General features: G+C 37.9%; 1 protein-coding gene across 1 annotated transcript in view; it reads right to left on the bottom strand.

Annotated features, from left to right (window-relative positions):
- Positions 1-16,541, bottom strand: part of LOC137029164 (uncharacterized) — a 178,636-nt gene that overhangs the window by 101,904 nt on the left and 60,191 nt on the right. Inside the window, exons 23-31 of the mRNA XM_067398702.1 lie at positions 16,175-16,264; positions 15,784-15,990; positions 15,258-15,333; positions 14,836-15,028; positions 14,628-14,717; positions 12,402-12,564; positions 12,076-12,284; positions 11,789-11,947; positions 11,098-11,157 (exon numbers count right to left, since the gene is read on the bottom strand). Coding sequence (XP_067254803.1) covers positions 11,098-11,157; positions 11,789-11,947; positions 12,076-12,284; positions 12,402-12,564; positions 14,628-14,717; positions 14,836-15,028; positions 15,258-15,333; positions 15,784-15,990; positions 16,175-16,264 — 1,247 coding nt within the window. The remainder of the gene's footprint in view (positions 1-11,097; positions 11,158-11,788; positions 11,948-12,075; positions 12,285-12,401; positions 12,565-14,627; positions 14,718-14,835; positions 15,029-15,257; positions 15,334-15,783; positions 15,991-16,174; positions 16,265-16,541) is intronic.

The raw sequence follows: 16,541 nt of genomic DNA, 5'->3' as shown, positions 1-16,541 counted from the left end.
TCATTGCTCCCTACGAAGGCCTCACAGAGTCATCAGATTTCAACTAAATATAATGTCTTATGGGTGTGGAATGGCATAGGTGTAAGTAATAAATGACAGAATTTTCATTTTTGGGTGAACTAACCCTTTTATAATGTGGAACAACCTCTAAGTAGTATTTCCATAGACCTGGCCAATTATTTTGTCTGAAATTGATACCAGTTATCTAAAAAGACATGGATAAATAAACAAACAAACATTTTCTTAGAAAAACTAAAATCTGAATGTTTATTGTACTGAAATCTTACCGATATGTAATAATTTGGATTACATACATTGCATAATAATTTGGAACTCGGTGTAATATACAACAAAACTCATGAAACTCATCAGTAAAGTTTAAGCCATCATTTGGATGGGGTCCGCTACACAAAAGACTTTTGGAGTATATTCTGTATATTACCATCAAGATCAGTGAATTGGGATAAAGGCTATAAATTATGATCAATCACAGATTCCCAGCTATAACACCTTCTCTACCTGACATGAGCGGTGACCATCGGTGATGTACCAGTACATGCCTCAGCATCACTGCAGCTATGGTTTTGGATAATGAAAGTAAAGAGGTTGCAATGCTGAATTTTTTTTTTTTTTTTTTGTATTTATTTTGGATGCTGTAAATAACTTTTACAATAAAAAAACTATTAAGTCTGGTTCATCTGAAATATTTGCGTGATAATGTTTGACTGCTGAACATTTTACTTAATCTTTAGGCTATGTAATTCAATAACCGGTCACATTCAAAAAGTCTATATCTTCTCTATAAACAACAGTAACATTAAAACATTTAATTAATGTTTAAAATATTATTTCAGGGCCTGTTAATGTTTAATAGCTGGTTTGCTGCTCATATTCATCAATGTTTGATTGATGAACTGGGAAATGCTGTTATTATGTGATGACAGTTTAATCTAATTTGCAAACTCGCATGTTTATCACAAGGTTAAATCCCGTTATACAATTTAATAGTTATTGAGGCTTTCTGGTTAACGCATCTGTATCAAATGTACCTCTGTTGTTCCCTGTTCCCTGTTTCTCTGGCATTTTTAAAAGCTGCATAAAATAGTGTAAGATTCTAAGAACATCATGTGCCTGTTTTGTGCTTCTGTATCTCTGTCTAGCCATTACATCATGCTTGCTTAGAGAATATGTTCTTTTCTTAGAGTTGTGTACAGCCCCTATTGATTGTATTAATACTGAGGTGCGACTTTCACATTCTATATTTTCAATATAATTGGCTCTCTGACTGAATAAACTTTGTATCTTGGTTGAACTGCACTCTTTGTGTCTGAGTCTTCCATTTGATACCCAGGTACCTGCTTTTCTGTGCTGGATCGCTCAACCCGAATAGATCATTTTGAATTGTATTATTAAGTTGAATAATTAGATTCTAACAAATAGTTTGGCTTGGCTTGACACACAGCCTAATGGTCTAACAAAATATACATTTATAATTCCTTTTTACTGTACCATTGTTTAAGAACCCTGTACTTCCTTACTAAGCTAATGCAGGACAAGACTGCCCTCGATTGTAAAGCAAAACGTGATTGGTTGTAGCGAGAGTGAGAGAACCAATTCACAAATGTACAGGTGAGTGAATGAATGAATGAATGAATGAATGAATGAATGAGGCATATATATAGCACTTTCCTATGTACTACTTTACACCCAAAGCGCTTTACAATCATATCAGGGGTCTCTCCTCATCCACCACCAGTGTGCAGCATCCACTTTGATCATGCGACGGCAGCCACAGTACAATGGCGCCAGTACGCTCACCACATACCAGCTGTAGGTGGAGAGAGAGTAAAAGAGCCAATTCAATGGATGGGGATTATTAGGAGGCCATGATTGGTATGGGCCTATGGAGGGAATTTGGCCAGGACACTGGGGTTACACCCCTACTCTTTACGAGAAGTGCCATGGGATTTTTAATAACCACAGAGAGTCAGGACCTCGGTTTAACGTCTCACCCGAAGGACAGTGCTTGATAAAGTACAGTGTCCCCGTCACTATACTGGGGCATTAGGACCCACACAGACCACAGGGTGAGCACCCCCTGCTGGCCTCACTAACACCTCTTCCAGCAGCCACCTGGTTTTCCCAGGAGGTCTCCCATCCAGGTACTAACCAGGCTCAGCCCTGCTTGGCTTCAGTGGGCAACCAGTCTTGGGCTACAGGGTTATATAGCTGCAGGTGGTGATTCACAAATAAATGCAGGCAGAGTTGTGCTTGTGACATAAAAACACATTTGTAAATATGTTTTTTTTATTACACCAGTTCCTCCATTTTCTCTAAGAAACACAGAAGAGGGGATGTTAGAGAGAGGGATAACATGTCCGGTGAGAGCGGTTGTTGCTCTGGTGTTACTGGAGGTAGGAATATGTTGTCCTGGCTTCCCTGGCTGTTTTCATGAAAGTCGTCCTTGGGTGCGGAATCTTGGAACAGTTCTAAAATGTCACAGTCTATCTGCAGTGAGCTATGTAGGCAGGGCTCAGACGGGATTGTGTCCGTGAGCAGTGGTTGTTGTGGCTGCGTGGTGTTGTCATTTTCCTTGTGGGATGTGTCAACCGCATGTCCATTCAGGTGCTGAAGTGAAGCCTGTACTCTGTCCAGGTGTGTTTGTGCCATTCAGGTTGAATGAACTGGCACACACTGCTGAAGGATGATGGAGGGAGAAGTAGATATTGTCCATTAGCACTCTTAAATGCAGATTGTTTGGGTTCAGGCCATCATGTGTGAATATTTGTCTCTGACTCCAGAAAAGACTGAAGTTGTAGATGAAGTTCAGTCCCTTTTTGTTGCAGTTTTTTGTTTGTTTGGTTGTTTTTTTGTTTTTTTGCAGCTAGGGCTGGGCGATAAAATCTCGATTTATTTTATTATTTTTTTCAGAACGATTGACCGATTCACTAGTCACCTTAAAAACTTAACTACAATATGATTTAAGTAACATTCTCTTTATTAACAATCTGGTTAAAAAAAAATCCATTCCAAGTGCACCACACATGAAGTGATCAACATGGTATAAATGTAAAACAATCTGTTAAATATATTTGCAGAAATATGACTGAATTATGAAGACAAATGTTGTACAAACATATCTTGTATCCTACTCAGAAATAATATAAAATAAGAAAATGCTAAATATTTCTTAGCCAAAGATAGCAATAAATAACACCATTAATAGGCTATTATTAACAGCAAATGCGTTGTAAAAACAGAAAACAGCAGCTTTCAGCATGTCACCATCATGCAAACATAAAATATCAAACAGGTCTACAGGTTTTTGCAATCCATTGCGCTATTTGTCCTATTTTTTTTATGTTTGGCAGACATGTTTAGGTGTTGCACTTGTCTCGTGTCTTTTGCAGCATCTCACCCATAAAACGGCATCCTAAAAACACGGCAGTCAAGTAAAAAAAATGTGTTAAATAACTTTGCTTTTTTTTCCTCATTCTACTGCTTGTGTCTCATTTTTATAATGCAAAACGAATTTTTGAATGAACAGCCGCTTAAGAACATCGATGTGTTCTACGTTCAGAGCATCACATGAGCCGCTCTCATGAGGTGTCTCAATCAGGTGTGCCGGCGCCATCATGAGGTCATATTTTCTTCTGCTAATAATTATCATTGATGTATTGTCAACATGTCTAATTGAATGCTTGCTAACATTTTATTCAAAATCGTGATTTCTTGATTCAAAAAATAATAAAATCGAGGCAAAACATAAATTCGAATTAATCTAAAAAAATCACCCAGCCCTATTTGCAGCCATGTTTTAAGCCCAAACAACCATGAAAATCTATTTGTTCCTCTTGCTGGGAGTGGTCCACTGATGAATGACTGAACTTTTTCAGTCTTTTAAGCATTTCAAAAAGTTGAAAAAAAAAAAAAAAAAATTGAAATTCCTTTTAAGGAGTTCTGAATCAGAATCAGAAAGAGCATTATTGCCAGGTATGTTGTTTACATATACTAGGAATTTGTTTTAGTGACAGAAGCTCCACAGTGCAACAAAGTAACAGCGACAAGACCAGACACATAATAAAAAGAATAAAATAATAATATACAAATTTAGACAGTGCAAAAAAAAGCAAAAACAATATATATTATAGACAATTGTGTACAGTTATGTGTGCAACTTAAGATATAAATAAGTGTTTTAAGTAAATAATGTGTAATAGTGTTGTGTGTTCCGTGTTTGTCAAGTGTTCATGAGATGGATTGCTTGAGGGAAGAAACTGTTCCTGTGTCTGGTCGTTCTGGTGCTCAGAGCTCTGTAGCGTCGACCGGATGGCAACAGTTCAAAAAGGGAGTGTGCTGGATGTGAGGGGTCCAGAGTCATCTTCTTGCCCTTTTTCTCACTCTGGATAAGTACAGTTCCTGGAGAGTGGGGAGGATTGTACCAATGATTCGCTCAGCAGACCGGACTACCCTCTGTAGTCTTCTGAGGTCAGATTTGGTACCTGAGCTGAACCAGACGGTAATTGAAGTGCAAAGGATGGATTCGATGATGGCAGAGTAGAACTGTTTCAGCAGCTCCTGTGGTAGGTTGAACTTCCTCAGCTGGCGAAGGAAGTACAACCTCTGCTGAGCCTTTTTCACAATGGACTCGACGTGGTTGTCCCACTTCAGGTCCTGGGAGATGGTGGTGCCCAGGAACCTGAATGACTCCACTGCACTCACAGAGCTGTTTATGATGGTGAGTGGGGGGAGAGCAGGGGGGTTTCTCCTGAAGTCCATGGTCATCTCCACTGTCTTGAGCATTTTGAGCTCCAGGTTGTTAAGACTGCACCAGACAGCCAGCTGTTCAACCTCCAGTCTGTAAGCAGACTCGTCACTGTCCCGGATGAGGCCGATCAGTGTGGTGTCATCCGCAAACTTCAGGAGCTTGACAGAGGGATCTTTAGAGGTGCAGTCGATGGTGTAGAGGGAGAAGAGCAGTGGGGAGAAAACACAGCCCTGAGGGGCGTCGGTGCTGATGGTGAGGGTGCTGGATGAGAATTTTCCTGCGTGTCTGTCAGGAAGCTGGTGATCCACTGACACACAGAGGTGGGATGAGATGATGGTGTTAAAAGCAGAGCTGAAGTCCACAAACAGGGTCCTCACATAAGACCCTGGTCTGTCCAGATGCTGGAGAACATAATGCAGTCCCATATTGACTGCATCATCCACAGACCTGTTTGCTCGGTAAGCAAACTGCAGGGGGTCCAGTGATGTCCTTCAGATAAGCCAGAACCACAGACGTTAGAGCCACAGGTCTGTAGTCATTTAGTCCAGTAATTTTGGGTTTCTTTGGAACGGGGATGATGGTGGAGCATTTGAAGCATGAGGGGACTTCGCACAGCTCTAGTGATCTGTTGAAGATCTGTGTGAAGATGGGGGCCAGCTGGTCATTGCAGGTTTTCAGACAGGCTGGTGAAATGCTGTCTGGGCCTGGTGCCTTTCTTCTCTTGTTCTTTCTGAAGACCTGGTGCACATCATCTTCACTGAACTGAACTGCAGGTGTGGGGGAGAGGGAGGTTGTTGGAGGTGTTAATGGTGTTTTTTCAAACATGCAATAAAACCCATTCAGAACGTCTTCAGTCGTTGATTCTCCACAGAGCTGGGGGATGGTGTCTTGTAGTTGGTGATGTCTTTCAGACTTTTCCACACTGAAGCTGTCTCATTAGAAGAGAACTGATTCTGAAGTTTATCAGAATAATTCCTTTTTGCCACTCTGATCTTCTTTTCCAGTGTGTATTTGGCCTGTTTTTACAAGACTCTGTCCCCTTTTCTGCGAGCATCTTCTTTGGCCTGAAGGAGCTGGCTGAGTTTTGCAGTGAACCAGGGTTTGTCGTTGTTGTAAGTTAAATGAGTCTTTGTAGGAATGCACACATCCCCACAGAAACTGATATATGATGTAACAGTCTCTTTGAGCTCATCCAGATCGCTGGCAGCAGCTTCAAAAACACTCCAATCAGTCCATTCAAAACAGGCTTGTAAAGCCCGCTCTGTTTCGGTGGTCTATCTCTTTAAAGTCTTCGCTACAGGTTTAGCTGATTTCAGTTTCTGCCTGTAGGTTGGTATGAGATGAACTTAACAGTGATCAGAGAGCCCCAAAGCTGCCCGTGGGACAGAGTGATATGCATCCTTTATTGCTGTGTAACAATGGTCGAGTATATTACTGTCTTTGGTGGGACAAGTAACATGCTTTCTGTATTTGGGCAGTTCACGTGAGAGAACTGCCCTTTATTAAAGTCCCCGAGAATGATTAAAACAGAGTCTGGGTGTTGTTGCTCGCTCTCTTTGATCATATCAGCAAGTATCTGTAAAGCCGAGCTCACGTGCGCTTGCGGAGGAATGTAGACGCTCACCAGAATTAACACGATGTCCAGAATGATGTCGTTCAGCCAGGTTTCCGTGAAGCACAGAGCAGCCGAGTTCGAGAAATCCTTATTTGTCCGGGAGAGCAGAAGGAGTTTGTCCGTTTTGTTGGGCAGAGAGTGGAGATTCACCAGATGGATGCTAGGCAGCGGCGTTCTTGATCCGCACTGTCTGAGCTTCACGAGGGCGCCGGTGCGCTTCCCCCGTCTGCGCGTCCCCCGTCTGCGCGTCCTGAAGCGCCTAAACAGCGCTGCCGCTCCGCCGACTACAACATTTAACAAAACGTCTGAATAATTGAAATCCGGTAAAAGATTTTGTGGTGTGTACTGCCGAATGTTCAGCAGTTCATCCTTGGTAAAACTGATGGTGTTTGAAAAACAGAAACAGAACAAACACTGAAGAGCTAAGCACTGTGGCTGCCATATGCGGCGCCATCTGACTGACTGCTCTTTCCGAATATCATTCTTCCCCACATGAATGATTAGTCGATTTGCAGGCTTATATTTAATCAGAATGTTCTTAAGTTCCTTCTTTACATCAGAAACTGTTGCTTGTGGAAGGCAGCATGTAGTTGTATCCCTGCTACTAATGTTTCAGATTACGTAGTCACTCACCATCAGTGTCACTCGGCTGCACTTTGAGCTGAATGCCCCTGTCTGCTCGACCTTGAGCGGCAGTTAGCATTAGTGTTAGCAGCTGGCTGATTTGATCTGTGTCCAATAATGTTTGGGGATTACTCACCCACATTCATTAATACTTCAAATCTGTTCTCTAGATGTATAGGTGGTGGTAGGAAAGCAGTCTTTGGGGTAGAGGATGCTACTGCAGCAATATGTGATATTCATGACAATCTGATGTCTCAAGTAGGGGATGTTACCTCCCGATCAGGACTCGCATATATATGTATTAGGGGTGCAACAGTTCTCGGTAAAAAAAAATCTAACTGTACGGTTCTCCACTTATGGTTCGGTACGCACTTGCACCGCGGCCCATCTCGAATGAAGATGCATCTATTGGTTAATATGTTTTGTTTAAAATAGCAACGTGGAAAACAGACAGAGTTCAGATAATGTATGTTTCAGTCAATGGATGCGCAAAACGTTACAACAACGATAATCAGAAAGAGTGGACAAAACATTCACTCTTTGTAAACTGTTAACTGCGAGTGCCGTCTGCTGTAATGTCTAGTCATTTACGGCATCATCACCCGGGTGTACTGGATCGTGCATGTCTTAAAGGGAAAAAAACTATTCCTGCTGCCTGTTTTTAATGTTAAATCAAACAACAAATAACAAAGAAATCACTCACTGCTCTTGACTGAATAGTTTTTGTAACTTCAATAATAATTAATCATTATTTATTTTATACAGTAAAGATAATATGCAGTGATATTTTATATTTTATATTACTATTTGATTACTGTTAGATACCTGAAAAACCTGAAAAGCACTGTTCCTGGATCCTGGATCTGTTTTTTCGCTCTTCTTTATTTTTTTTTATGTATTATAGAAGTATCGGATCGGGACTCGGTATCGGTAGATACTCAAAATCAAATGACTTGGACTCAGACTCAAGGGCAAAAAAAACGTGATCGGGACCTAGTCTCAAGTGCCTTTGTGTCTCGCTCCCTGTTTGTGCCATCAATTAGTGTGTTGATCAGCAGTGCGTTTCCTGAACAATGATGTAACTCGCTGCTGGACTGCCATAGTACGATGCATCATTGAACAAATCAACTAGCTAGTCACGACTGTTTCCCGAAACCGTATTGTCGCAAACTTGTCGTTCAGCCACGTTGGTGAATGACGTCATGCGGTGGAGTAATAAGTTCTTTAAATAAATCAGTTTGAGATCGAATTAATGCTAGAATTTCTGCTATAAATTACAGACATGGCATTAGAAGACTAATTCTCATTCTCCTCAGTTATTTTGCTTTATTTCCATATTAAATCAAATGCGTACTCAGAAACGGTGCTTTAAATCTCTTGACAAACTAAAATATATAAATGACACTTGTATTTGAAATAAAAGATATACATTGTACTTGATGTCAGCTTGCTTATTTTGCTCAAGATAACGATTTATCAAGTTCACGTCATAAAAACAGGAAACTATGCTTCTAACCACAGCTCGAGAGCTGTCGTTCCAACCACACTAGCTTGCGATGCAGTTTGCGAATGTTCGTTTGAACGATGGTTTCGTGAAACACCAAATCATTGAACTATGTAAGTAGACAGATCTTGCAATGTTAGTTGGCTAACGATGCTTTTGGGAAATGCACCCCTGGACCAGAGCAGAGCGCCATATCATCAATTATCAAAAGAAACATTGTTATCTGCTTCGACTTTCAAGATAGTAACATAACTATTCATGTTAAATTAAAATAATACGGTTATGTGTTTTATAACAGGGTGTGGGATTGTTTTAGACAGTTTAAACGTCCCCAGTCACAACGGAGCAATTTCCACATGTCTTATCAAGTGGTGAAGGTACACTCAGATATGAATAAATAAATAATACACTTGCAACTTACTCAATGCTTAAATTGAGACTAAAATGCAAAATAATAATTACAAGTTTAAAAAGTTGAAATTTCTGTAGGCTACAGGCTAGTCCAGCTCGTAAAAATGAAAATATTTAAATACACTAATAAATGTTAAAAATATTTGTTAAATGCTGTTTTATTAACCTAATCTAATATTTATGTTGTTTTATTTTTGTAATGTGATTTTTCAAAATAGTGTAATAGTTTTTTCTTAGTTAGGCCTGGTTAATAGTGTATTTTTTTTTGGTGAATTGTATTAAAAACAACAAAAATCCTAATAAAATTTAATCATAATAATTATTAATGTAATGATATAGGGAACCTGCAATAATTAAAAAACAAAAACATAAAAAAATGTATTGTCCCCTTTTTTTTTATTAATAGATGGTGTGTGTGAGAAAGCAGAGGAGTCACTTTGCTCACCTTTGTGTGCACAATATTTATAAATGCCATATATTTATAACCTCTATTCATAATGGAGCTGTGCACGTGCAAGTGATAGGATTTTGGGCGTGAGAACCGCTTGCACACCGTCGCTTCGCAATTTGTTAGAACTACCACCGATTTGCGGCTTTCGTGTGTCTAGTGACCTGTGCTTTGCGCATCCTGTAAACTGTCTTTATGTCAAAGTAGGCTACTGCTGGCCCAATTTATCAGCAGCCCACCAGGAATTCACTTGAATCTTTCAGGAGATATTCTTACTATTATTTAACATAGGCCTAAGTGTTTGCATTTGTAGAGGTTACGTGTTTAATTTTTTTACACTGCAGAATGAAAAAAGAAAAGAAATCAGAAAACATGCTTGTTGCTTTTATATTAGTGCAAGTTTATTAATAAATCAATAAACAAAACCTCCAGTCTTTCACATGCACCTCAAAGATCAAGTTTATTTGTGAGTGTAAAGTGGGGGCGGCACAACAGGGTTTTGCCTAGAGCGGCAGTTGAGCTTGCGCCAGCCCTGGTCAGTGGGAAGCTGGTCGGATAAAAATGTCCCTTTTTTGTTGGTGCCAAGATTTGTCATATGAGCACTGTGCTGATTTGCTGTAGTTAAAATTAGGGATGGGCATTTTACCAAAATATTGTATTCGAATATTTGAGCTCGTAAAAAAAAAACAGAATATTCGAATATTCGTTTATTTAAGTGACGTCAAACAAGAAGGACCTTATTTTTTAAATTCATCCAGATTTTGTAACCATTTCGGAACAAGCTTACGATTACACAAGATCATGTTATATCTTAAGCTTTTCTTTTAATTCAAAGCAAAACAATACAATATATTAGAGCACAAACATTTAATCTCAAGCAAAGTGAACAAGAAAACCGCTAACAAAGCAGCAGCACCATACACTCGAGTCAGTAACGTATATGGTTATCGTTTTCATAATGTTTCACATGTTCACGTTGAGAAAAACAATATCCACATGCTCGGGTGAGAAAACGAGACGCGCTGACAGACGTTGCAGAAACACAAAGATAACGATAATACATAATGCTAAGCTAAGTTTCTAACAGCAGCACTTTTTGTGTTTTCTGTTCGTAAATATGTCTCCCTCGACGAAATCTAGCATATGCATCAAAATAATTTTGCTATCAGATAAGTTACTTGGCTCACTTGTGGTACAGCAGCGCTTACCTGTCGTGAACGTAGTGATGGACAACTGTCTTTCCTCAATTTCTGTGCTCTCTCAATTTCTGTGCTTTCTCAATATGGTATTATGATAACTTGGTTAATTAATTTGATCAAAAGTAATTCCATTCTGTAAGATCATTTTCATCCAAGTAATTCCAAACAAACAGACGACAACATGTGACGATCAAATAAAATAAACTTGTTAAACACGCTCCACAGCGCCACCCGGTACATTTAGTTATAACTGCGAGTTTTAGTGTTTAGGATTTATTATGGATTCACTGCATTTACGGCCAGCAAAGCAACATAGTAAAATTCGAATAGTATTTTTATTTTTTGAATATTACTTACAGATAGAATATTAGACTATTTGTGCACACCCTTGGTTAAAATTAGGAGATAAAATATAAAAGCAATAGAGCAAAGCGCAGAGCTGTAAGCAATGGTGGTCCGAACAGTAGCAAGGCAGGAAGCAGCAGGAAGGCCTGAGTGAATGATGCATTTAAGGTTTAAACCACTTACTTTAATTTTAACTTTTCCTTTTCCAGAAAGGTGTACATATATTTCCCTTCCGACTAGTCTCTGGGAAGACAAAAGAGATAACCAGAAGGATAAAATACCATAAACTAAGATAACTAAATTCATAATGACGCTATGTTGGCATGAAAACATGAATTTACTGTGACACCTGGAGGACAACAGGCCAAATTATCAACTCAATATACTCAGTCCTTAATATACAGTATAAACCCCTATTTATGTAGATGTAAATGTGTGTTTGTGTGTGTCATCATGCCTCCAAATTTTGGAATTATGGCATGAAATTTGTGTTTACTCTTCATCCTCCTCAGCCAATTTGTAACATTTGTGTCAGGGATTTGGGTCACTGTCCCAATTATTTACCACCCTTAACGAAACTACATTATTTTTAATAAAAAAAATAATAATAATAATAATTAAAACTTTTAACTACTTCACATATGATTTTCCATAAATGTGAACTTGTTATATCTAAAATAAATAAATAAATGCATAACTAAAATAATAATAAATAATTAAAAATTCCACAACCTATTCTATATTCCAAACATTGTCTTTATGATAAAGTGCGTGTTTGGTAAAGAGTTTATAACAGAGGCTATCCTGGTGGGGTTCACAAAGTTTCAAGCAGCATTAACTGATCTGGCTAGGCCTATAGGTTCAAACTGTTTACCTTTAATTCTGTCTCCACTTTCTTTTTATTTTTGACCAATTGCAGCTTCTCCATCTCAGGCCTCCCTGGAACGGTGAACTGTGCATTGACTGTAGTGATGGGGGTTTCTGGTATACTCAGAGCATACTCTGTGAGGGCTTCCAAAGCCACAATAGTGTCCTAAAGTGTGTTTGAACATTATATTATTTTCTTATTTTATTTTATAATTCCTACTTCAAATATTGTCTGGAATTTAAATACATACATTAGGAACCCTGAAAAAAATCATTAAATCTAATTAAGCTCACCTGTGTTGATTTGAATCCTCCTTCGTAGTTCCCTTGTGAAAACAAGAAGCATGCAGCAGCATGTGCTGTTACTAAGTCATTCTGTTCTAGAGCAGTCATGAGAGCATATGCTGTGGTCTCTACTGTTAATGCCATTCCAGGGGGCACATGGGAACTCTTTTTCATTAGTTGGATATTGACATCATCTTGCCACACAAGACACTCTCCCTCTGATTGTTGAGCAGGTGAAAGGGAAAAAAATTACAAAAATAACATGAATGAATGACTTAAATAGATGATTAAAGTCTCAAACACTTCCATAAAGAAGTAAGTATATAGTATGATACCTAGATTTGCAAGACTTTTGAGTTTCTTCCAGGTTGACAGTGCTCGAGTTTGGTCAGGAAGGCAGACAGACAAACAGTATGCTGTAATGGCTAAGGCATAAGGTCTTTTAAGATCACCAACCCGTTTAAGGAGGAAGTCGGTGGCACGAGAGATACTTTCCTCCTAGTCAGCATTAAAAGAAAATATTTGTTTTCATTTATTACAACATTGCAATCCTTCATTACGCTCTCTAGCAGCCTTTTTGTCAATCCAGGCTCACTGGAAATACATGACTCCAACAACATTTCTGCAAGTCACAACGCTTGACAAAATGGTTCAAAACCTTGTTGAAATAAGATAAAACAGCATGGCTGCTCCAGCAAATACATTTGTATGTCACGCCAAAGAGTATAGACCCCAAGAGGTGACACTCTTTTTGGGCAACAGGCAGCCACTAGATGGCGCTCTAGTAGCGCGGCCGCCATTATGGGGTGAAAATAGCCTACTAACTGGACTAACTGGACAATAAAATCCTTTACATCTTATGCACCCAAAATCGGTGAATTTCACTGCCAAATCAGAAGTGCAATAGAACAGTTTTTTTATTTTATTTTTTATTAAGTCACCAGTAAATTGTATGGCTCTTACAGTAAATGTTGTATTGTCTTATATATGTTTTATTTTACCATTTGTGGAATCCAACCATTCAACCATCTGAGGTAACGTAGTTAGCCTACTTCATTGGGTATTTCCATTTTATGCAACTTTGCACATTTATTAATAGCAAGTTAATAATAAATAAATTTAAGATCATCATGTTTGCAGTGAACAATATATTTCAGACCTTGTGGAGTAATAGTAATAATAGCATCACTCCACTGGGTCTGAATTGAAATAGGCTATAATGTACATTTTAAGGGATCACGCTACAAACATAATGATTTTATAATACATGATGCTTTGCTGTGTCTGTTATTGCATAATCCCCACTTTTGGACACTTTTACTTCAACGTACGTTAGACAACACTGCAAAATCAAGCTGTTATATTCATATATTTATTGTCCAACATTCCCATTTTTTCTGATGCATGTCCTTAATTTAATATGCTGGTATTAATTCAGTGTTTATAATGCTAATACTTGACCTTCAGAGAATTTTAACCCAAACTAAATGGGTTTCTAGAGAGCACAGGTTTTCTGAAAAAAGTGGAACACTTAAACACAAAGTCTGTAAAATAAAATAAACTGTTAAAAGGATTTGATGATCACTAGTGATAGTATTTTATTCTGTGTGGTCATCAGCTTTAATGTAATTTTTTTTTTTTTTTTCTTTTTAACAAAGCAGCTGATATTTCCATAGAAACTACAGTGGACTGCCGAGTTGCTTTTTCACCAAAAAATGGTGGAAACGCAGGGCCACTGCAGGACACTTTATTCTAAGGTCACACTTGGATTAATCTCTTTAGTGTAGGTGGTTAAGTTATTTTCAAACATATTTCCATTTTCCACATATTTTGTGCATTGATTAACCAATGTGATTAAATGTCACTGGGGTTGTGCTTAACTGTTTCTTAGAAAAACTGAACACACTATTTAGCACCACACTGGACATTTAACTTTGAAACAGCACTAAAATGTACAAGCACATATCATATAATGCAATACCCGCATCTGTAATGCAAAAGTTATTATATTGCTTATATTGCCTCGTGTGGACACGTCACCTGGAGCAACGTATATCAGGTTTTGCAGAAATGTAACCAGAGTCACATATTTCCAGTGCAGTGGCCCCACAAAGTATTTGGACACTTGTGACACTTTACAATGTCAGAGTTTCATTGCATTACATACAAAATATCAAATCAAGTGCAAACTAATGATGTTAGAGCTTGTCTCAGAACTAACATTATTTTTAACTAATTGCTCTCTGTTATTTTACATGGAATTCATACATTCCAAGTCAGACCAGAATAGCCAGAGTAACAACTGGCACAGTTCATATTAACAATAAATATATACTACAGAGTTTGACAACTAGAAAGTGTCCTAAACTTTTTGCTTTCATTATGAAAAATATGGTTTCATATTTTGAAACGTACAAACCTAATTTTGTGAAATACTTTTATTTGTGTCTATGGTATATTTTCTTCAAAAATTTAATTCAGGGGTTTGTGCTCCACAGAAACGTTGTAGTGTTCAAATACTTTTTGAGGCCAATGTAAATGGTACTATCGCTGGTTCTTACCACGTTGATTAATTCTCTGCCCAAGAAAGGGAGGGAATGATAGAGTGCAATTGTGATGAAAGCTGTTAAAGAGGCATCTTGCTCAACTCCCTACAACAGAAACAGTGAATATCATCACATTTAATACAGTACCAAAGGAATGCAATTAATGTTTATGCTATTTTGCAATGTTTGACAGGGTAAAGTGAATTATGGAAGGCATTCAGACCTGCATTTCCCTGTGTATGACTGGATTAGCATCAGTGAAGGACCCATCTGAGCTCTGTGTTTCAATCAGATATGTGACTGCTTGCCATATGTCCTCCTGTGAAATCAATCTTTCTGTTGTTCCTTGCTCTTTCAGAGTTTCTATCTGTAGTCCAGCCACAATGGACAACACTTTCACCACCAGCGCAGTCAACCTATGAGAAGCAAGAAGCCATCTACTTCAAATAGGTTGTGATTCAAAATTTAAAAAGAACCTCAATAACATTTATTGTAAAAATAATAATAATAATAATAATAATAATAATAATAATAATACAATAGATATGTCATGTGGCAAGTGCAGCACTGATTTGCACAAAACTGGTCACATTTGTATGACTTGGTATATTTTTGGCATATAAATGCACATTTACTTAAATTTACCATGTACTTGTCGGATAGTCTTGCCAAGCTCCGTAGGATCCATCAGGTTTTTGGAACATTAAAATGTGTTCATAACCTGCCCAAATAAAATGTTATAAAACAAACTTTTAGAGTCAGAGCAGGGTGCAGTCTTACACATTTAAATTGTGTTAAACCATAGACCTTAGTCAAGAAAGACACTAATTTTTTGTGAATGCAAACAGGGGTGTGAGGGATATTTGGTGCTGACTAAAGAAAATTCACCCAAACTAAAAATGATGTTATTTTTCACCTTTTCAAACTCTTTTTATTTTCGTAATTAAAAAAAAAATCTATATATATAATTTTAAAGACTTCTGTTCTGTTTTACCCCCATGCTCTTTTTTTCTAAAGCCTCAATCAGACTGCACTATATTGTAAAATTCACAGCCTCTGATTTAAAATGGCATCTACTCAAGGTCCATTGGATTATCATTGTAAAAAACAAAAGGCAAATTGTTTTAAATTGTCATTATTGCTTATGTGTCATACAGATAAACCACCAAACCTTGCTCAATGAAATCCAGTGCTTTTTCTCTGGATCCTGCTTCCAGATTCAGCCAACACTGAGTTTTGTCAATGTAGCGCACTACAAAGGCAGTTGAAGACATAAGGAACATCGTCTGCTCTCCGCAGCTTTTTGGTGCCCGGATCAGATTTTCCACTTTGGATGGTGAGAGTAATGGAACAGCAGTAGACTGGGCAAATGCTTCTTCTGCATTAAAAAGATTGTAGTTAATTCTAAGATCATATTACAATAAATATGATTAGGACAGACCTTGACCAGTAATAGTAATAAGTAATAACAGTAAATAAGTAATAATACATAATCAATATCAGAACTGGAAAATTTGACAGCATTCAGAACAACTAAGTTTTTAAAACATGTTGCTTTGGACCTTCTAGTTTGACAAACAAGCTGACATCTGTTTCAGGAACTGTGTTGTTTGGGAAAACTCCATCAATGAACAAGGGCCCGTCATTTCTACCTGATGAGCAGAGTTCAGTTTTTTTACACTTTGAGGTTACAATGTCACAAACTTTGTCAGAGCTTTAAAAAACAGCCACACTATGTGTATATCTGTAACTGTAATTGAGGTAACACTTTATTTTAGGGTTCGATTCTAACTTTTACCTATTAGCTTGAATATTACTATAATATTGGCTGTTTATAAGTACTTATAAAGCACATATTAACTTGGAGGAGTGCTCGGAGGTGGTTATTCTGCATGAACTTATTCTACCTCCCTTAATCCTACCCAATAC

The sequence above is a fragment of the Chanodichthys erythropterus genome, chromosome 2, assembly GCF_024489055.1.
Source record: "Chanodichthys erythropterus isolate Z2021 chromosome 2, ASM2448905v1, whole genome shotgun sequence".
NCBI lineage: Eukaryota > Metazoa > Chordata > Actinopteri > Cypriniformes > Xenocyprididae > Chanodichthys > Chanodichthys erythropterus.
The sequence above is the reverse complement of the archived record's forward strand: the minus strand, read 5'-3'. Positions and strand labels throughout refer to the sequence as shown.